The sequence below is a fragment of the Leucoraja erinacea genome, chromosome 4 (assembly GCF_028641065.1).
Source record: "Leucoraja erinacea ecotype New England chromosome 4, Leri_hhj_1, whole genome shotgun sequence".
Taxonomy (NCBI): domain Eukaryota; kingdom Metazoa; phylum Chordata; class Chondrichthyes; order Rajiformes; family Rajidae; genus Leucoraja; species Leucoraja erinaceus.
The window spans coordinates 83,311,585-83,335,296 of NC_073380.1; the positions used below are offsets into that span (position 1 = coordinate 83,311,585).

Consider the following 23,712-nt stretch of genomic DNA (forward strand, 5'->3'; position numbering starts at 1 on the left):
TGGTGTATATTGTAAATAGCAGCGGTCCCAGCACCGAGCCTTGCGGTACTCCCACTAGTTACTGCCTGCCATTCTGAAAGGGACCCGTTAATCCCTACTCTTTGTTTGCTGTCTGCCAACCACTTCTCTATCCACTCTACCCCCAATACCATGTGCCCTAATTTTGCCCACTAATCTCCTATGTGGGACCTTATCAAATGCTTTCTGAATGTCCAGGTACACTCCATCCATCGGCTCTCCCTTGTCCATTTTCCGAGTTACATCTTCAAAAAATTCCAGAAGATTAGCCAAGCATGTAAAACCAAGCTGACTCGGACCGATCCTGTTACTGCTATCCAAATGTGCGGCTATCTCATCTTTTATAATTGACTCCAGCATCTTCCCCACCATCGATGTCAGGCTAACAGGTCTATAATTCCCCGTTTTCTCATAGGAGAATCATATACAAACAGTACAGGTTTGAGATGTGTCTGTAATGTACAATACAATACAATATTTGGAGGGCAATGTGAAATGTACCTGCTTTTAGTTACATTTTGTATTTTGGCACAGTCAATGAAATGTCATGTTCACAAGTTATACGACTAGAATTAAGCCATTTGGCCCATTGGGTCTACTCCGCCATTCAATCTTGTCTGATTTAATCCCATTTTCCTGCCTTCTCCCAATAAACCTTTGACACCCATTCTAATCAAGAATTTGTCTATCTCAGCCATAAAAATATCCACTGACTTAGCCTCCACAGCCTCTGTGGCAATGAGTTCCACATTAACTACCCTGTGACTAAATAGGTTCCTCACCTTTAGTTTAGTTCAGATATACAGTGCAGAAACAGGCCCTTCAGCCCACTGAGTCTGCGCCGACCAGCGATCCACACCCATTAGCACTATCCTACACATACTAGACAATTTGCACACACCAAGCCAATTAACCTACATACTTGTACGTCTTTGGAGTGTGTGAGGAAACCGAAAATCTCGGCGAAAACCCACGCGGTCATGGGGAGAACATGCAAACTCCGTACAGACAGCATCCGTAGTCAGGATCAAACCTGGGTCTCCGGCGCTGCAAGTGCCGTAAGGCAGCAACTCGACCACTGCACCTCCTTTCTAAAAGAGTGCCCTTTAATTCTGAGGCTATGACTGGTCCTTGACTCTCCCACCAGTGGAAACATCCTTTCCACATCCACTCCATCCACACCTTTTATTATTCTGTAAGTGTCAATGAGGTCCCCCGTCAACCTTCTAAACCACAGCAAGCAGAGGCCCAGTGCTGTCAAACGCTCATCATATGCTAACCCACTAATTCCTGGAATCATTCTTGTAAACATCCTCTGGACCCTTTCCAGAGCCACCACATCCTTCTTCAGACCGTCTATATCTTTTGTTTCCCTTAAGCCTAACCAGTCTGAAGAAGGATCTCGACCCGAAACGTCACCCATTCCTTCTCTCCAGAGATGATGCCTGTCCCGCTGAGTTGCTCCAGCTTTTGTGTCTATCTTCAGTTTAAACCAGCATCTGTAGTTCCTTCCTACACATCCTTCCTCAGATATGGGGCCCAAATCTGCTCACAGTTCTCCAAATACGGCCTGACCAGCGCCCTGCAGAGCCTTAGCATTGCATCTCTGTTTTTGCATTCCAGTCCTCTTGGTATAAATGCTAGTATTGAATTTGTCTTCCTTACTACTGATTCGACTCGCAAATTAACTCTTTGGGAGTCCTGCACTAGCATTCCCAAATCCCTTAGCACCTCCGATTTCTGGATGTCCTGGTATTTAATGGATTGGGGTCCTAATGCTTCAGAACAAGTGGGTGGGAGGTTGAGAGAAGGGAAGCTGAGGACAACGGAATGATGCTGACGATTGGCAGATTGGTGTGGCTGATGATGAGTTATTTTCATCTTGCTTATCTTTTAAAGGGAAAGCTAAAACTTGGCAAATCCTATCAACACATTGCAAATTTGAACTTCTCGATTTGCTTTTAAAGTTTAATTCCTGAGGAGTGTGTTTGTGAGAGAGACACACTCATGTACATGCTTACAAATGACCTGACACGAAAATCTTTGTAAATTATCACATTTTTAAAGCCTCTTTCAAGATAATATTAATAATAAAATGTTTAATTATGTTTATTAATAACCAAGTACAGTATATATTCTATTCATTTAATTATGGATAATATTGTTGATTATTTATTGGAAATAAAGAATTATAGAAAATATATATGGGTAGCTATAAAAAACAGATGTTGTCGACTACGGAGAAAATGGCCTGTGACATCTGTCACAAACCCTTATGCAACCTGGGGTAGCCTATATTCCAATTATGCATTTTCTAACCAGTTAGATTCAGGTTAATCTTCCAAATTTTATTTGGTAATATATATTGTTATGAAAAGTCGTTGAGTCTCAGTCTGAAGAATGGTCTCGACCCTAAACGCCACCCATTCCATCTATCCGGAGATGCTGTCTGTCTGGCTGAGCTACTCCAGCATTTTGTGTCGACCTTCAATCTATCATCATCACTACTTCAAAGCAAACCTCTTAAATTTGTAATCCTTGTCAACTATCACCACATCTCCTACCTTCCTCTTCTCTCAGCCATATGATCTTTGTCAGTTTCATGTTTGAATCCTGCAACCAGGTTTTTATTCTTATTGCAGTAGTAAAATAGGTATAATTAATTACTAACAATTACAACAATGATAATCTATCCATCTTTGTCCTCTTTGGACATTCTGCAGACCTAGACATTGTTACTGCATCATACTCCTCCAATGTCTTTCCACCTTATCTAGTTACATGGGATCATATTCCCTGGTTCTATTCTTATTTCACAGCTTGCAGTCAGGAAAAAGAAAACGTACCTGATAGACTGAAAGATACCTTTGCTACATGAAAGGTGTGTTACAAATGGAGTGCAAACTGAGTCAAGTGCAAGTTTGGTTGTGCCTCTTAACTTAAGGATTTCTCATAGGGAGTTTACATAGATTTCCATTGTTTTTAAATATGCTGAAATTGATTTTTTTTATATAAGCACTGTGAGTAAGGCCAGAGATTGGAGTCAAGGTCACAGCAATGTGTGGACTAGTTGGGTGGAACGAATAGGTATGGGAAGAAGCATTCACATTCATGACAGAAGATGGGAAGGCTTGAGGACTGCCTGAAAGAGAAATTTTAGCAGTTACAAATCCAGTAAAAAAAAGCAGAGAATGTATGATTTTGAAATAAATGAGAACTGATCTTTAATCATTCGGGAGTATCTCCCGAATCCATGCACCTTTTCTCGGTTTTGGTTCCACATATGCCAAAATGTCTTTGGACAACACCATGCTCTCCTTGGCCTTCACCCACACGTTTCCAATTGGTATTGCCGGACATTAAACAGGATCTGAAACTTTGAATGAATTTCCTACTTTCCATCAAGATCTGCACCAGATCTCCTATCACATCTGGAACACAATTTCTCTATTCCAGACAACCTCCTGGCAACCTGTAAATGGTTCAGCTATGACAGCCAACGGGGGAATGAAACGTTTACTGGTCTCACTGGTTCATCTCAAACGGACAGGCCCATTGAACTCCTTGGAGAGTCTTTACCATTTGATGAGGGTATTGAATGGGAGTTCATTATAACATCACTCAAAGAAAAACATATCAAATTTCATGCTTGCTAAATTGTTTTGCAATATCAAAACAATAATAGGAGACATATGTTTTGCCTTGGCAAAATGTTCATCTTTGTTAAAGTCTGAGGTGCATTGAGATGTAAAAAATGATAGTAATTGTAATATCAAAGATTTTTTGCAGTTTAGTGTAAATTCATATTTGTCTTGACTACTTGGAATACATAGTGTGAAAATAGCCACAGCATAACTATTATACTTCTTACATACAGTATCAGCAAATGTGCATGAAAATGTTGTAAAATGTCCAGGGTTAGCTTTCATGGTTGACTGGAAAAGAATCCTAGCAGGAATGACGGAGGAACAGCAATGGCAGGAAGATTTCTAGGCATAATCCAGAAGATGCAGGATCATTTCATTCCAAAGAGGAAGAAAGATTCTAAAGGGAGTAAGAGGCAACCTTGGCAGACAAGGAAAGTTAGGGATAGAATAAAACTAAAAGCAAAGGTGTACAACATAACAAACAGTAGCGGGAAACCAGAGGATTGGGAAACTTTCAAAGGACAACATAAGGTAACAAAATGGGCAATACGGGGTGAAAAGATGAAGTACGAGGGTAAGCTGGCCAAGAATATAAAGAAGGATAGTAAAAGCTTCTTTAAGTATGTTAAGAGAAAACATTTATTAAAGGCAAATGCACATTCCTTGAAGGCAGAAACAGGTGATATTATTATGGGGAACAAGGAAATGGCAGAAGAGTTGAACAGGTACTTTGGTTCTGCCCAAATCTGTGTTCACCCAATAGTCTGAGCTGCTGCCCTTGATTGGTTTAGAGAACTTCGGTAATTATTTCTTTTAAATTACTTTGCAAACATTTCTAAACACCTGTTTTCACTTTTATATTATGAGGTATTGTGTGTTTGATAATTAAAAAAATGAATTTCGTCCATTGGAGAATATGGCTGTAACGTAACAAAATGTGAAAAAAGTGAAGGGGTCTGAATACTTTCTGAATGCACTGTAAAAAGCTGCACTGATTAATTATCAGTATGTGATTATTTCCATTAATCAGCGAGGTTCAATGTTGCATCTTGGTGTTATAACGTAAATGTTCAGCGAAATGGTCACCGAGTCACCTCCAAAGTGCACCTCCTCTAACCTCATCAACTGTATCAGGTGTTCCCAATGTGGGCTCCTGTACATTGGCGAAACCAAGCGTAGACCTGGCGACCGTTTTGCTGAACACGTGCTCAGTCTGCCAAGGCCTATTGGATCTCCCGGTTGCTAACTATTTTTACTCCCTTTCTCATTCCCATACTGACCTTTCTGTCCTGGGCCTCTATTGCCCGAGTGAGGTCATATGCACAATGGAGGAACAGCACCTCATATTTCTCTTGAGTAGCTTACCACCCAACAGTACGAACATTGAATTCCCCAAGTTTAAGTAACTTCTACAAACACCTCCCCTCCATTTTAAGTGCTGCTCAGTAAGGCTGGGACCAAGAAATCATCTTCTCCACTCCCCTGCCCCCCCCCCGTTTCCCCCTCGTGGCCCTCCGGCTTTAGAACTTTTTATCCAAAACTGCCGTCGCGACATCAACCGCCTCAATTTCTCCACTCCCCTGTCTCACTGCAATCTCTCCCCCCCCCCCCCGAACGCCCCCTGACCACCCACAACCCCCCCACCCACACATTGCCTCGTCCCCAGTCCACCCACTTGCCTTCCTGCGGCCCCAACCCCCATCCCTGCCATGTTTACCATCCCCCCTGACCTCCCCCTCTCCGACACCGAACGGTCAGAGAGGCCTTACCTTTGGCCCCCTCCGTCCCCATCTGAATGAGTTCCGCGCCAACCACGACTTGGAGTTTTTCTACCGTCGCCTCCGCCTCACAGCGTTCTTCCATGGGAAGGAGTCCTCGCCCCCCATTGATGACCCCTTTTCCCGTCTCCAACGCATCCCCTCCTCGTGGAACTCCCCACGTGGCACTCCGGCTTTAGAACTTTTTATCCAAAACTGCCGTTGCGACATCAACCGCCTCAACTTCTCCACTCCCCTGTCTCACTCCAATCTCTCCCCCCCCTGAACGTACAGCCATCGACTCACTCCGCAACAACCCAGACTGGGTGATCAAACCCGCCAACAAGGGAGGTGCCTTCGTAGTCTGTCGCATCGATCTCTACGGAGCTGAGGCCACGCGCCAACTCTCGGACACCTCTTACTTACCCCTGGACCCCACTGACGAGCACCAGGCCACTATCTCTAGCACCATCACGAACTTCATCACTCGGACGCCCTGCCCGACCGAGCCTCCAGCCTCATCGTTCCCCAGTCCCGCACGGCCCGATTTTGCCTTCTCCCCAAAATCCACAAACCTGACTGTCCCAGTAGACCCATTGTCTCTGCCTGTTCGTGCCCCACCAAACTCATTTCCACATACCTTGACTCCATCTTATCCCGCTTGGTTAAATCCTTCCCTACCTATGTTCAAGACACATCAGATACTCTCCTTCGTCTCCGCGCATTCGATTCTCTAGGCCCTCACCCCTTCATCTTCACCATGGATGTCCAGTCACTCTACACCTCCATCCCCCACCAGGATGGCCTCAAAGCCCTCCGGTTCTTCCTCGACCAGAGGAGCAACCTATACCCGTCCACTGATACTCTCCTCCGCCTAGCGGAGTTGGTCCTTACCCTCAATAACTTCTCCCATTTCCTCCAAATACAAGGCGTAGCTATGGGCACACGCATGGGCCCTAGCTACGCCTGCCTCTTTGTTGGGTACGTCGAACAATCCTTGTTCGAGACGTACCAGGGTCCCATCCCTGACCTCTACCTCCGCTACATTGACGACTGCTTTGGTGCCACCTCCTGCACCCACACACAACTGACTGACTTCATCCACTTCACCACCAACTTCCATCCGGCACTCAAATACACCTGGACCATTTCCGACACTTCCATACCATTCCTTGACCTCACTATCTCCATCACAGGTGATAGACTTCTGACCGACATCCACTATAAACCTACTGACTCCCATGGCTATCTGGACTACACTTCTTCCCACCCTGCTTCCTGTAAGGACTCCATCGCAATTCATCCGTCTACGCCGCATCTGCTCCCAGGATGAGGCGTTCCACACCAGGGCATCTGAAATGTCCTCACTATTCAGGGAACGGGGGTTCCCCTCCTCCACCATAGATGAGGCTCACACCAGGGTCTCATCCATACCCCGCAACACTGCTCTCTCTCCCCATCCCCCCACTCGCAACAAGGGCAGAGTCCCCCTAGTCCTCACCTTTCACCCCACCAGCCGTCACATACAACAAATAATTCTCCGTCAGTTTTGCCACCTCCAACGTGACCCCACCACTCGCCACATCTTCCCATCTCAGCCCATGTCTGCTTTCCGCAAAGACCGCTCCCTCCGTAACTCCCTTGTCAATTCTTCCCTTCCCTCCCGTACCACCCCCTCCCCAGGCACTTTCCCTTGCAACTGCAAGAGATGCTGCACTTGTCGCTTTACCTCCCCCCTCGACTCCATTCAAGGACCCAAGCAGTCATTCAAGGTGCGACAGAGGTTCACCTGCATCTCCTCCAACCGCATCTATTGCATCCGCTGCTCTAGATATCAGGTGATCTACATCGGTCCGCTCGGTCCGCAATAACCAACCTGACCTCCCGGTGGCTCAGCACTTCAACTCCCCCTCCCATTCCGTATCCGACCTCTCTGTTCTGGGTCTCCTCCATGTCCAGAGCGAGCAACACATGAAATTGGAGGAACAGCACCTCATATTCTGCTTGGGGAGTCTGCATCTTGGGGGCATGAACATTGAATTCTCCCAATTTTGTTAGCCCTTGCTGTCGCCTCCCCTTCCTATCTCTCCCTCAGCCCTCGGGCTCCTCCGTTGCCTATTTCCTTCGCTCCATAAATGCTGCTGCACCCGCTGAGTTTCTCCAGCTTTTTTGTGTACCTTCGATTTTCCAGCATCTGCTGTTCCTTCTTAAACACAAATCATCTGTTCATGTGGATGTAATGCATTTGGTGCACAGACTGAGAAGGAGGGAGTCATGCAGAAGGCAGGGTCAGTTCAGGTTGCATGTGAGAACCTAATCTCTTGTCAGGATATAAAGTGTGAGCATGATTTGCCAAGACTCTTAGGTCATGAACTTGTGGTCGTGGCAACATATTAGCTTAGTAATGCAAAGGTTCAAACAGGCATACAGCACAATAACAAGGTCTTAGGCTCAGCTCATTCTTGCTGACCAAAATGCCATTGCCTGCATTTGGCCCACACCTCTGTAAAACATTCCTAACTATGTAACTGTCCACGTGTCTTTTTAAATGCTGTAATTGTATCTGTTCCTACTTCATCTAACAGCTCCCTCCACATACCCACCGCTCTCTATGTGAAAAGCCTGTCCCAATGTCCCCCTTAAATCTTTCTCTCTCACCTGAAACATATGCCTTCTAGTTTTAGACCCCCCCCCCTCGAGAAAACGGCCGTAACTACCCTTTCAAAGCCATTAACAAAATTTATAAATCTCCAAGGTCAGTTCTTAGTTGCAGCCTATCCAAACTCTCCTTTTCAATCAAGCCCTCCAGTACAAGCAACATTCCTCTGAACCTTTTCCCCACCCTCGGTAACTTAATGAAATCTACAAATCTTTATCTCATACAACAGTTTCATTGCAAAACTCATTTAAATGTCACAATGCTTGTTTATGCTCTTATATTTTACATTGGAGCTGAGATTTTCAACACAAAGGTGGAGAAATGCTAATTGTTGGGAAGAAAACACCCGTGTGGCTGACCTTCTAAAATAACAGTGGTGTGGGAAAGGATTACAAATTTGAAAAAGCTTTATTAGTTTTTTTTCCAAGACCTAACCCATGGAGCTTGACTCCTGTGTGAGTCGTTAGTGCCTATGAAGTTGACTTAAGAGTACAATACCATTGAACTTGACCTCAGGCCATAGTCAGCAGAGTATAGAATGGGGCAGCTTGGAAAATGTCCTGATTAATGAAGAGCAGCAGCTAACGTGAATGAAAATCAAGCGGAAATCTAAGCCATGTCATTTACAATAATATATCAAGATTGCTAAACATGAGAAACTCAGTGATCCGACTGGACCAACTCAGTGAAAGAGGACAAGTTCCCCAACTTGTAGTGGAGGTTTGTAACAGACACAAATGTTGGCTGGTCAAGGGTCTAGGTTCATGTGTTCTAACTGATCTAATGGTCCTAATCATTGATACTGAGATAGGTACATCCCTTGATTTATTTGTCCCACAAAATGTGTCAGTGTTGACCAACTAAGTTTTCTATCCTCCAGATTGATTAGACATGCTCTGAGTAAATGCATTTTTTCTCAGTCCTAAACATTTGACTTTTAGCCTGAGATCTTGAGTCGGGCAAACCTTATATCCTGCTCAGTCCTTGAAGAATTTTGTTTTAATATGATCTTTTCACATTCTTCTAAATTCCAGAGAGCAAGAAGCTGCTGTACACACTCTTCACGCCAGAGTACCCAGTGGGCAGATATCAATCTCGGGAACCATTACTTTATCTTCTCTCAGAGAGTATGGGATCCTACATAGCAAAAGGATTTGAGTATAGGAGCAGAGAGGTTCTACTGCAGTTGTACAGGGTCTTGGTGAGACCACACCTGGAGTATTGTGTATAGTTTTGGTTTTCTAATCTGAGAAAAGACATTCTTGCCATAGAGGGAGTACAGAGAAGGTTCACCACTGATTCCTGAGATGTCAGGACTTTCATATGAAGAAAGACTGGATTGACTCGGCTTGTACTCGCTTGAATTTAGAAGACTGAGGGGGGATCTTATAGAAACTTACAAAATTCTAAAGGGGTTAGACAGGCTAGATGCAGGAAGGTTGTTCCTGATGTTGGGGAAGTCCAGAACAAGGGGTCACAGTTTAAGGATAAGGGGGAAATCTTTTAGGACCGAGATGAGAAAAACACTTTTCACACAGAGAGTGGTGAATCTCTGGAATTCTCCGCCACAGAAGGTAGTTGAGGCCAGTCCATTGGCTATATTTAAGAGGGAGTTAGTTGTGGCCCTTGTGGCTAAAGGGATCAGGGGGTATGGAGAGAAGGCAGGTGCAGGATACTGAGTTGGATGATCAGCCATGATCATAGATCAGGCTCGAAGGGCCGAATGGCCTACTCCTGCACATAATTTCTATGTTTCTATGTTTCAGCAATGAACCATCTCTATAGTTATAAACCTCTGATCTTGGTATTTATTTGTGTGATGTTCGTGCGTGTTTCTAATCTCCTCAAAAACACGACGGGCTAATGGTGACATTTTTACATATTCCGATAGAGATTTACGCCATGATGTCAAAAATCGCCTGAAAATTTCATTAATTATTTCTCGAGTTATTTATGAAAATGTTCAAAAATTTCAAATAACTTAGAAAATAAACGAAATAGTCTCGCTGATGACGTTACAATGGACCTGACTGCCTGCCTCTGCGAGTGACGTCACCCCTGTTCTGTCTTCTGTATTTCTTGGCTTCTTAACTTTCAATTCTTTAAATTTGTCACTTAGCGTTTTTAAATTGTTGCTCAGGTCATGCTGCGTGCTGCGCGCTCAGCTGGGTTCCTTGAAGTTCTAGAACTTGGCGGCCATTATTGGGGCGGGCAGCGCGGTGGGATGGTGGCCGTGATGGCCATTACTCCCTCTGGGAGAGGCCGTCTATGGAGACCTGCTATTCCTCTATCGATCGCAAGGACTTGGAGAATCGTGGCGCCTTTTCCTTGCTGGTGATCCTGATCTCACCTGGCGATCTCTGGCCGTCACGGGGGATGACTTCTTCCCGTCTCCCCGCCCAATCGTATGTCACGCGGGTGGGTGGGCTTCCCCTCGCGGAAGCCACGATCGGCAGGCCCCACGCTGCTTTTGACCGTCCTCAGATTGCACCCGCCCGTGGCCTCCCTCGAGTCTCCGCCGCCTGCTCGACGCAGGCCCCGCAGCCCGCTCAATACAATACAATACCGTTTATTGTCATTTGAACCTCAATTGGAGTTCAAGCAAAATTTGGTTTCTGCCATCATACAACAAGAAAAAAACCAAGACACACAATTTACACAAACATCCATCACAGTGAATCTCCTCCTCACTGGGATGGAAGGCAAAGTCACTGTCTCTCCCCTGTTTTCCTGGTTTTAAAGGCCTCGGTGGGCAAAGGCAAGTCCCGAGGCTGTAAAGGCCACGCCGGGCGATGTAAGGCCCTGCTCCAGGTCTTGATGTTGGAGCCCCCGGTGGGCGATGGTAAGTTAAAGCTGCACCGGGCCCCGCTTCGGGTTGTATTCAACCCCGCAATTCGAGCGGGAGAAGGTGCCGTTGTGGGAGCTCCGAAAAGCGGTCTCCCACCAGGGACCCGCCAGCTCCCGATGTCACCGTCCACCGGGCCGGCGGCTGGAACCTCCGGAGCTCCGTAGGCGGGTCGCAACCGCACGTCACCACAGCTCTCCACGCTCTGAAGCCGGCCAGCTCCACGATGGTGAGTCCGCAGGCTCCGCGACTGGAGCCCCCAGGTCGTTCCGGATGGAGGCCGCTCCACAGTGCTAGGCCCCAATGACAACGGAGACCCGACAGGGAAAAGGTCGGGTCCCCCGTACAGGGAAGAGATTTAAACGTTTCTACCCCGCCCCCCACATATAAACAGCTAAAAACAATATATAAACTACAACCAAACTATACACTCAACAGGACAAAAATTAAAAAAAAGACAGACGGACTGCAGAGGCAGCTGCTGCGAGGCGCCGCCATCTTTTACTTCTTTCGGCGTGGGCCTCGAGTGTCTCGTCCCAATCTGACACAAGCGGCAATATCTCACCTGCACTCGACCTGTGCTCCAGTGTCTCACCCCGACTTGCCCTGGGCTCCGATGTTTCACCCTGAACTATCCTGGCCTCCTGGGTGCCAGCACTGGTCTGCTTCAAGTTCTGGCGTCTCACCCCGACCTGTCTCGGGCTCTGGTGTATAATAATAATAATGATACATTTTATTTATGGGCGCCTTTCAAGAGTCTCAAGGACACCTTACAAAAATTTAGCAAGTAGAGGAAAAACATGTAAGCAGAATGAAATAAATAGTAGAGACATGACTAGTACACAAATTAAAGACAGAATTCAATTCAAAACACAATATGAGGCAATTCAAGCACAGATGAAAAGGGAGGGGGACGTGGGGCTAAGGATAGGCAGAGGTGAAGAGATGGGTCTTGAGGCGTGACTGGAAGATGGTGAGGGACACGGAATTGCGGATCAGTTGGGGGAGGGAGTTCCAGAGCCTGGGAGCTGCCCTGGAGAAGGCTCTGTCCCCAAAACTGCGGAGGTTGGATTTGTGGATGGAGAGGAGACCGGCTGATGTGGATCTGAGGGACCGTGAGGGTTGGTAGGGGGAGAGGAGGTCAGTGAGATATGGGGGGGCCAGATGGTGGAGGGCTTTGTAGGTGAGGACCAGGATTTTGTAGGTGATCCGGTGGGAGATGGGAAGCCAGTGAAGTTGTTTGAGGACTGGAGTGATGTGATGCCAGGATTTGGTGTGGGTGATGAGTCAGGCGGCTGCGTTCTGGACCAGTTGGAGTCGGTTGATGTAGGTGGAGCTGATGTATCACCTTGACCTCGCCCCGAGTTCCGGCATCTCACCTTGCCCCCTCCCTGGGTTCTAGCATGCCAATACCAATCTGCCTGCCGTACTTTGTCTTCGACCTGGGCTTCAGCAGCCATTCCAATTTTCCTTCCATTGCAGGCTACTAATCTGCTGGTTCCTTGATAACATCACAAAGATTTCAGTGATTTTGAAGGATATATCAGGCCTGATCACATCCAGGCACTTGTGCTGCCACGTGTCAGATGGGATAACAAGTTGCTCTTTTTCCCACAACAGGGATCACAATAACTTGCCGTTGATGCTGCTGCTCTGTCTAGATTTGCTAATCTAGTTTCTGTCCTGGAATTAATTCTTAAGTCTTTCTCAAATGCAATTTTGATTGCTATTTTTGGTTAAAATCTTTACTTCACTTACTTCATCCCTAAATATTGCGAGCTTTTAAATCTAAATGTTGTTTGTGAGATATGTATTAATTAGAAGTTGGCTTGTGAGGTGTTGACTTCTGGTGCTACTTTCGATGGAGGAATGTGTTGATGCATGTAAATAACATGCTGTTTGCGGCTTTTTTTTCATGTCAAGGAAAGTACTATGCCTGGTTAAAGAAAATCAATCCTTTTGCTGTCAGCAAGGTTGTTCAACTAACAAGGCGGTAACAGTGGGATATTTTAATCCTTCATTACGGTTTATCCCTAAGATACAAATCCTGTGAATGACAGTAAACATCTGATGGTTACAGATTCAGGGACCCTGCTGCTTTCCTTTTATTGAAAGCAGTAAAATCATTTATCGAGGTGAAATGATGCGTGTTCTATTTGCAACCTAAACAAAGCACCGTGCGATTGTACAGGCAGGTTTTTGAATTCGCAGGGGGATGTTGATAAACTTCAGTCATGCAATCACTCTGCAATGGAATTTTCTGGCATTGAGATAATAATTTGCACAGTCAAATTACCTTCTTAACAAACACTCAAGGAATTATGAGACTATAATCCTCTATTAATGTCAATCCACAGGCAGCACGGAAGCGCAAGATTGCCATTCTCAAAGCCCTGGGGAAAACCACTGAAGCCATCAGGGAGCTGAATGAGTATCTGGAACAGTGAGTGTTTTACAAGAGGATTGAGCTATGCCCTGCGATAAACCATTTTTAATTAAAAGGGAATTTGCATTCTAATTCTAACCCTACCCGTCTCGTCTCATCTCCCCCCCACCTCTCTCCATCGCCTCCCCACTGCATCCCCATCCCTATATATTATTTTAATATCAACTCTCTTGTCTGCAGGTTTGTTGGAGACCAAGAGGCATGGCATGAACTAGCAGAGCTTTATATCAATGAGCATGAGTAAGTATGTAATCTACTTCAAATGTGCTAAGTTTCTTTTGCAAGTTGATGTGCTTTATTTTATCGCAAGAACAGGCAGCATGATCCATTGAGGTTCCAAGAGGATCACAATCGTTCTCAAATGCCATGGTCTCCTGGGGCAAGATGGAACATTGCTGTTGTTTGTTTCATGGAATCAGACTTTAATAGGATTTAACTGTAAGCCCCCCTCTCTTAATGGAGAAGAAAGCACTTCCATATCCTTGCTGGTGGCTGTGTTGCTAGGAGAATAGGCTGTGGTGTGAGGCTGAGGGAAAAATCATTTGGTTTCTGTCACATCTATGCCATATTATTGTTAAGGGATGAGAATTAGGAGATCAGACTGTGCAGTCTGTTGTCAGGGTGAAATAGCAGTCAGCCGAGGAATCCTGGCTATAACACAAAAACTGTTTATTGGATATTTATGGTTTTGTTAGCGACATTTGTTGTTGTAGTGGTAAGAGGAAATCCCAAAGTTAGAGGATTAGTTTCAACCTTAATAAAGACTCCTAATATCACAGCATTTTCTACCCTTTCTATAAAGGTCTTACCACTTTTGTCACAATATTTTTTTCTATCCAGCCTGGTTTATACTTCATTGTTCTCTGCTTTCCATTATTGTGGCCAAGAGTCAAACTGTGCACATTATGAATTCCCAGCATTCGATTGTGTGTTAGCAGCCAGGCTGAAAGTCATATACATCTGTTCAGGAAAACGTAACACAAAATGTTGTTTCCAAACAGGGCAGTTGAAAAGTTGGTTGTGGTGTTCCTTGATTCAAGCTTTTTAAGTGACTTCTTAAACCTGTAAATGACAAATTAAATGAAGTGCCAAGAACTTGTAAACAGTTCCATAAGAATATGTAAAATCTTCAACATAATGCTCCGCATGGAGAAGATGGAAATTGAATTTAGGAAGATTTATGACCTGTATTAAGAATATTTAATACAGTGAGGGATGCTGAAAAATTTGTAATTTGGCATACCCTGTGCCCCATATCCTGTTACGCCTTCATGTAAGTTTATCACTTGCCATGATAGACCACATAAAAACCCTACTAGCCTGATGATCCAGACTTTAGCGCAGGATAGGAGGATCATAATTAAGAGCTTATATTTAAGGTGAGACAGTCAAGCTGGATTAGAATCTAAGGGGCAACTTTCTCCACTCAGAGGATGGTGGGTATATGGAACAAGCTGCCAGAGGAGGTAGATGAGGAAAATACTATAATAGCATTTAAAAGACACTTGGGCAAGTACATGAATAAGAAAGATTTACAGGGATATGGGACAAATGCAGGGAAGTGGGTCTAGCTCTGATGGAACATCTTGGCTTGGATGAATTGGGCCAAAGTACCAGTTTCCTTGCTGTATGACCATGTGCCCTTAATGGTATCAGACCACATTTTAGTAGAGTGTCCAGAAGAATCTCTTTTCTCTTCAGTAATACGAAGATGAATAGTAGGTGCTTGGTCCAGCTGTGGCTTCTCAATCAGCTATGCTACGGCTTCTGGTCTTTCCTTCTACCAGAGACTCATGCAACACGGGAACAGTCCATTTGGCCCAACTCCATGCCTACCATGATGCCCCATATAAGCTCGTCCTGTTTGCCCACGTTCGGCCAATACCCCTTTACAGCTTTCCTATCCATGTACCTGTCTTTTAAATGACAGAATTAAGGGACAGAAGTTTAGGGGTAATATGAGGGGGAACTTCTTTACGCAGAGAGTGGTGGCGGTGTGGAATGAGCTCCCAGTGGAAGTGGTGGAGGCAGGTTCATTGGTATCATTTAAAAATAAATTGGATAGGCATATGGATGAGAAGAGAATGGAGGGTTATGGTACGAGTGCAGGCAGGTGGGACTAAGGGGAACAAAATTTGTTCGGCATGGACGTTTAGGGCCGAGATGGCCTGTTTCCGTGCTGTAATTGTTATATGGTTATATTAGTTATATGATGTTGTAGTAGTTACCTCAACTACCTTCCCTGGCAGCTTGTTCCATATACCTACCGCCCTCTGAGTGAAAAGGTTGTTCCTCAGTTTCCCATTGAATAATTCCCCTACTCTGGGTAAAATATTGTGCATTACCTTATCTGTGCCCCACTTGATTTTATACACCTCTACAAGATTAATGTTCAGTCTCCTGCTCTCCAAAGAATGAAGTCCTGGTCTGCCTTATTGCTCAAGCCCCTGAGTTCTAGCACCATTTTTCGCTATTCTTTGCACTCTTTCCTGCTCAGTAATATCCTTGCTATGGCACGGTGACCAAAATGGAACACCATATCCCAAATGCAGCCTCACCAACATGTTGTACAACTATAACATAACATCCCAACTTCTATACTAAATACCCTAACCAATGAAGGCCAATGTACCAAAAGCTTTCCTTACCACCCTATCTACCTGTGACGCCACTCTCAGGGAACTGTGGTACACAAAAATGCTGGAGAAACTCAACGTGTGCAGCAGCATCTATGGAGCGAAGGAGATAGGCAACGTTTCAGGCCGAAACCTGAAGGTGTTTCTCCAGCATTTATGTGTACCTTTGATTTTCCAGCATCTGCAGTTCCTTCTTAAAAACTATGTACCTGTACTCCTGGATCTTTCTGTTCTACAACACTTCCCAGAGCCCTGCCATTCATGGTGAAGGTCCTGCCTTTGATTGACTTCCCAAAATGCAAAAATTTGCACTTATCTGTATTAAATTCCATTTGTCATTCCTCAGTGCTCTTGCCCAGCTGATCACGATCCTGTTGTAGTTTTTGATAACTATCCTCACTGTAGGAAACCACCTACTTTAGTTTCATTTATTATTGCTATGACGAGGTACAGTGAAAACTTTTTGTTTGCATGCTATCCAGTCGACGAAAAGACTATACATGAAGACAATCAAGCTATCCACAGGGCACAGATAAAGGATAACGGGCACAAAATGTATTGAAAGATATAACATTGAGATCCGATAAAGTCCAATTAATCATAGTTCTAAGGTCTCCCATGAGGTAGATAGGAGGTCAGGACTGCATTCTTGCTGAAGAGAAGACCGTTCATTTGCCTGATATCAGCTGGGAAGAAACTGTCTGAATCTGGAGGTGTGCATTTTCAATTTTCTGTCCAACTTGCCTGATGGGAGAGGGAAGAAGACTGGTCCTTAATTATGCTGGCGCCCTTGCTGGGGCAGTGTGATGTAGATGGAGTCAGTGGAAGGGAAGTAGGCTTGTGCGATGGTCTGGGCTCTGTCCAGAACTCTTCTATTTTTTGCTGTCTCGGATGGTCAGTTCCCAAACCATGCTGTGACGGGTTTACCATCCCGATAAAATGCTTTCTACAGTGTAACTGTAGAGGTTGGTTAAGGTTGTTGGGGACATGCTGAACTCATCTGCTATCATGTCTTATACATTCTCATCCAAATCGTTGAAATACAGTGCATTCAGAAAGTATTCAGACCCCTTCACTTTTTCCACATTTTGTTACGTTACAGCCTTATTCTAAAATGGATGAAATTCCTTTTTTTAATCATCAATCTATACACAGTACCCCATAATAAAGAAGTAAAAACAGGTGTTTAGAAATTTTTGCAAAGTAATTAAAAATAATAAACTGAAACATCACATTTACATAAGTATTCAGACCCTTTACTCAGTACTTTGTTGAGGCACCTTTGGCAGCGTTTACAGCCTCAAGTCTTCTTGGGTATGACGCTACAAGCTTGGCACACCTGTATTTGGGTAATTTCTCCCATTCTTCTCTGCAGGTTGGATGGGGAGCGTCGATGCACGTCTATTTTCAGGTCCCACCAGAGATATTCAATCAGTTTCAAGTCCAGGCTCTTAAACAGAAGGGCCACATCTAACTCCCTCTTACAAATAGCCAATCCTGGCGTTGTCTCTGGGCAGAGAGTTTAGGGTCGTTCACCACCTTTCTCTGAAGGTCCAACCTCTGCCCCAGTCCTGAGATCCAGGGGAGGTTTTTCGATGCACAAGGATTCAGGTCCCACCAGAGATTTCAATCTCCGTCCATCTTGAACTCGACATTCCTGTCACAAAGCCACTCCCAGTTTCTCTGTGTGCCGTTGTCCTGCAAAGGTGATCTCTGCCCCAGTATGATGCTGCCAGGGCCATGCTTCACTGTAGGCCTGGTATTGGCCAGGTGATGAGCAGTACAATACAATACAATACAATACAATATTTATTCATTGTCATTTGAACCTCAATGAGGCTCAAACAAAACTCTGTTTCTACAGCCATACAAACAGAACAATTTCTACAAGACATACAAACAATTCAATTCACACAAACATCCATCACAGTGAATCTCCTCCTCACTGTGATGGAAGGCAAAGTCTTTTCTCTCCCCTGTGTTCCATTTTTCTCCCGATGTTAAAGCCCTAGGCGGGCGATGGTAAGTCCCACGGCCGTTAAGGCCGCGCCGGGCGATGTACGCCCCCGCTCCAGGTCTAATGTCTCAATGAGGGAGCCCCCGGCGGGCGTTGGCATGTCCCGCGACCGTAAAGCCGCGCCGGGCGATGTACGGCCCTGCTCCGGGTAGTTCCAACCCCGCGACACGGACGGGAGAAGTTGCGTTGCTGGAGCTCCGAAAAGCGGTATCCTGGTTTCCTCCAGACGTGACGCTTGCCATTCAGGCATAGAGTTCAATCTTGGTTTCATCAGACCAGAGAATCTTGTTTAGGTGCCTTTTGGCAAATTCCAAGCGGGCTGTTATGTGCCTTTTACTGAGGAGTGGCTTCCGTCTGGCCACTCTACCATAAAGGCCTGATTGGTGGAGTGCTGCAGATATAGTTGTCCTTCTAAAATCTTCTCCCATCTCCACAGAGGAACTCTGGAGCTCTGTCAGAGTGACCATCAGGTTCTTGGTCACCTCCCTGACCAAGGCCCTTCTCCCCGATTGCTCAGTTTGGCCGGGTGGCCAGCTCTATGAAGTCCTGGTGGTTCCAAAGTTCTACATTTAATAATGACGGAGGCCACTGTGCTATTTTGGAGCTGCAATGCTGCAGAAATTGTTTTATACCCTTCCCCAGATCTGTGTCTCGACACAATCCTGTCTCAGAGGTCTACGGACAATTCCTTCGTCTTCATGGCTTGGTTTTTGCTCTGACATGCACTGTCAACTGCGGGACCTTATATAGACAGGCGCATGCCTTTCCAAATCATGTCCAATCAATTTAATTTACCACTGGGTGGACTCCAATCAAGTTGTAGAAACATCTCAAGGATAATCAATGGAAACATTGATGCACTGAAGCTCAATTTTGAGTGTCATAGCAAAGGGTCTGAATACTTATATAAATGTGATATTTCTTTTATTTATTTTTAATTACTTTGTAAAAATTTCTAAACATCTGTTTTTGCTTTTTTATTATGAGGTATTGGGTGTGGATTGATGATTAAACAAATTAATTTAATCCATTTTAGAATAAGGCTGTAACATAATAAAATGTGGGAAAAAATGAAGGGGTCTGATTACTTTCTGAATGTACTGTAGATGACAAACAACAATGAGCCCTACACTGATCCTTGAGGCACACCACGGATCACAGGCTGCAATCTGAAAAGCAACTTTTTACCGTCAGCCTTCCTGCAATTTGAGAAGGAGAAGGTTAAATCGGAAGTGACAGTGATACAGTTGAACAAAGAGGACTATGAAGGCATGAGAGAGGAGCTGGCCAAGGTAGACTGGAAAGGGATCCCAGCAGGAATGATGGTGGAAATGCAATGGCAGGAATTTCTGGGCATAACCCGGAAGACGCAGGATCATTTCATTCCAAAAAGGAAGAAAGATTCTAAGGTGAGTAGGAGGCAACCGTGGCTGACAAGAGAAGTTAGGGATAGTATAAAACTAAAAGAAAAGATGTATAACACAGCAAAGTGTAGCTGGAAGCCAGAGGATTGGGAAGCATTCAAAGGACAACAGAAGGAAACAAAACAGGCAATACGGGCTGAAAAGATGAAGTACGAGGGGAAGCTGGCCAGGAATGTAAAGAAAGACAGTAAAAGCTTCTTTAGATATGTTAAGGGAAAAGGAGTAGCAAAGTCAAATGTTGGTTCCTGGAATGCAAACACGGGTGAAATTATTATGGGGAACAAGGAAATGGCAGAATAGTTGAACAGGTACTTCGGATCTGTCTTCACTAAGGAAGACACAAACAATCTCCCAGATGTACAGGAGGACAGAGGATCTAAGGGGGTAGAGGAACTGAACAAAATTTTAATTAGGCGAGAAATCGTATTGGGTAGGCTAATGGGATTGAAGGATGATAAATCCCCTGGGCCTAATGGTCTGCATCCCAGGGTCCTCAGGGAGGTGGCTCTAGAAATAGTGGATGCATTGGTGACCATTTTCCAATGTTCACTAGATTCAAGATCAGTTCCTGTGGATTGGAGGATAGCTAATGTTATCCCACTTTTCAAGAAAGTAGCGAGAGAGAAAACGGGGAATTACTGACCAGTTAGCCTGACTTCGGTGGTGGGAAAGATGCCGGAGTCAATTATTAAAGAGGTAATAATGGGGCATTTGGTTAGCAGTAAAGGGATTAGTCCAAGTCAGCATGGATTAATGAAAGGAAAATCATACTTGACTAATCTTCTGGAATTCTGAGGATGTGTCAAGTAAAATGGATGAAGGGGAGCCAGTGGATTTAGTGTATCTAGACTTTCAGAAAGCCTTTGATAAGGTCCCGCACGGGAGACTGGTGATTAAAATGAAATCACATGATATTGGGGATAGGGTGTTGACGTGGATAGAAAATTGGTTGGCAGACAGGAAGCAAAGAGTATGAGTGAACGGGTCCTTTTCAGAATGGCAGGCAGTGGCGAATGGAGTGCCGCAAGGCTCGGTATTGGGGCCGCAACTGTTTACCATATATATTAATGATTTGGAAGAGGGAATTAGGAGCAACCTTAGCAAGTTTGCGGATGACACAAAGCTGGGTGGCATTGTGAACTGTGAAGAGGATGTTAGGAGGTTGCAGGGCGACCTGGACAGGTTGAGTGATTGGGCAGATGCGTGGCAGATGCAGTATAATATAGATAAATGTGAGGTTATCCACTTTGGTGGCAAAAACAAGGGGGCAGATTATTATCTCAATGGGGTTAGGTTAGGTAAGGGGGAGATATAGCGAGACCTGGGTATCCTTCCTTGTACACCGGTCACTGAAAGTTGGCGTGCAGGTACAGCAGGCAGTGAAGAAAGTTAATGGAATGTTGGCCTTCATAACAAGAGGATTTCAGTATAGGAGTAGAGAGGTTCTTCTGCAGTTGTATAGGGCTCTGGTCAGGGCGGATTTAGATGAAGAGAGGCCCTAAGCTGTTCCACTTGTGAGGCCCCCTCCGCGTTGGTTTTCAGCGCTTGCGGCAAGGCAGCGACAGGACAGCCATGGCGGCCAAATCTCCCACAATTCAAAGCGAGGGAGAAAGTGCACAGCGCCGACCAGTTGCCGTTGCAGTGCGCATGCGCATGCGCAGGGCGGCCGATGATGTGCTGGCCGTGGTTGTGCGCATGCGCAGGGGGGAGGACATGCAGGCCGCAGCAATGCGCATGTGCAAGGCGGCCTGCCGTGCCGGCGGATGAGGAGCGAGCGGAGCCCAGCGGCCCGGACACGGATAGCGGGGGGAGATGGAGAGAGAGAGATAGAGAGGGGGACCCGCCCAGAGTTGAACGGTATGTGTCCTGCCTTGGCCGGAAGCCCCCTAGACCTTGAGGCCCTAAGCTTAAGCTTGTCTAGGTTATAGGTAAATCCGACCCTGGCGCTGGTAAGACCACATCTGGAGTATTGTGTAAAGTTTTGGTCTCCTAATTTGAGGAAGGACATCCTTGTGATTGAGGCAGTGCAGCGTAGGTTCACGACATTGACCCCTGGGATGGCGGGACTGTCATATGAGGAACGATTGAAAAGACTAGGCTTGTATTCACTGGAGTTTAGGATGAGGGGGGGATCTTATAGAAAAGTATAAAATTATAAAAGGACTGGACAAGCTAGATGCAGGAAAAATGTTCCCAATGTTGGGCGAGTCCAGAACCAGGGGTCACAGTCTTAGAATAAAGGGAAGGCCATTTAAGACTGAGGTTAGAAAAAACGTTTTCACCCAGAGAGTTATGAATTTATGGACTTCCCTGCCAGTTCCCTGCTTGAATTTTGAGGGCAGTGGAGGCCAAATCACTGGATGGATTTAAGAGAGAGTTAGAGCTCTAGGGGCTAGTGGAGTCATGGGATATGGGGAGAAGGCAGACACAGGTTATTGATTAGGGATGATCAGCCATGATCACAATGAATGGCGGTGCTGGCTTGAAGGGCCGAATGGCCTCCTCCTGCACCTATTTTCTATGTTTCTATGATTCCTTCCATGAAGCCAATTAACATCCAGTCAGCTAGCACTTGTGTGGGTCCCCTGTGGTCTAACCTTCCAGAGCATCCCGCAATGTGGAATCATATCAAAAGCCTTCCAGAAGGTCTTGCCCTCATCAACCTTCATGGTTACCAGTGCCACCATTCTTTCATTGACGCTGCCAAGTTAATTGGCTTGCCATGTTTCCAGCATGGTGTGTCGACTGCCATTAAGAGTTGTGTTCTTGTCTAATGTTCTCATCTAATGCCCAGCAGAAGGTGACAGCACACTATTTGGGCAGTAGTTTGGTGACTGTAGCACCTTGAAAAATGTTGTGGCATAGTATTTAAACAATCTTAACCAAAATGAGGCTGATGAATTGGAACAACATTCTTGGCCATGACTTTAGTTTAAGTATGTGCAAAATCTTGTGTTTGTGCAGCTGATGGCAATTTTGATTCCCATTATTTGAAACCAGATCTGACTCTCAGTGTAAATTAACTTCCAAGACCATAGCGTACTCCAAATGTTGCTAGGTTTTGGGTGGCTGTGCCAGCAAACATCACATTTTCATCAATCTTTGACAGCAGCAAGAGTGTAAATGCAGCCAAACACTTGTTATAAAACGCACAAGGAGTGGCAAAAGCCATTCCTGAGGTTTGAGCTCCTCTACTGACGGAAATGGACATGAGAAGAATCTGGCACTGGGGATTGTCTGGTAACTGTTTCATTGAAGTATGTGACTAAAGTGAACAGCATGAAGCTATTCGTCAACTTTGTTTGTATATTTGATTGTGAAAACTAATACTGTAAGTGTTGATATGATTTACTGCTGGTCGTAAGCCTATTTTGGAAATGTTACAACGTCTGCAAATTTATTTGGAAAAAGCTGTTTTGTTCCGCAGATGATTTTGCTGTTTGCAATTAGTGCTAGTGTTATTTTGGCCTCACAAACTGAAATTTCACCAGGGATGACTTGTAGGTCAGCGCTGTCTTGAATTTTGTCTCCTTGGAGAGAATGTAATATGTAGAGTATGCAAGTGAAATAAATCCAGCAATTTGTCAAACTGTAATTGGTATAAGAACTTGTAGTGTTTACTTTGATTTAAAATCTCAAACCGCCACTCCTACAACCCTCACACAAAAAACAATTAAGATTGATTAAAGATTTTATGATTTGATTGTTACTGAATGGTGTTTGATTGTTACTGATTGTTACTGAATTACTTGAGAGCCCTTAGGCTATGAAACATCTGCCTATTGCTCATGTGACATTCAAGATGTTTATTATATGAGTCACGTGAGCAACAGGCATGCTAAGCATGTGGATGCTCTTCCAAAAGTGTCAGTTAGTTGTTGTTGAATAACCATTATTTAACCCCATCTTTTTTTTAGAGTGGGAGTAGTTCACAGTCATGGAAGGTTTCATTTTTTAAATACAGGGAAATGTTTCTCATCAACAGGTTCAATGTGCAATACCTTATTTAGGGTATAAATTTAATATCCTTGGTTAGAAGGATTGCTCAACATCTTTTTCTTGAGGGCACCACTCTAAACTATATCATGCTCTCAAACTGAAACAAAATAATTCCTCTTGTGTATTTCATTTAATAAATATGCGTTTGCTGAAAATCAAAAAAAAAAGTGAACGTATAGCTGCTGGTGTACATATGGTGCACATACAGCTGCTAAATTTGTATAAGATAATTACAAGCAATTGAATAAGGGGTGGGAATTAATA

At 44.8% G+C, this 23,712-nt stretch overlaps 1 protein-coding gene across 1 annotated transcript in view; it reads left to right on the forward strand.

Moving 5' to 3' along the window:
* emc2 (ER membrane protein complex subunit 2) overlaps positions 1 to 23,712 on the forward strand; it is a 145,195-nt gene that overhangs the window by 59,835 nt on the left and 61,648 nt on the right. Inside the window, exons 6-7 of the mRNA XM_055634679.1 lie at positions 13,284 to 13,369; positions 13,553 to 13,612. Coding sequence (XP_055490654.1) covers positions 13,284 to 13,369; positions 13,553 to 13,612 — 146 coding nt within the window. The remainder of the gene's footprint in view (positions 1 to 13,283; positions 13,370 to 13,552; positions 13,613 to 23,712) is intronic.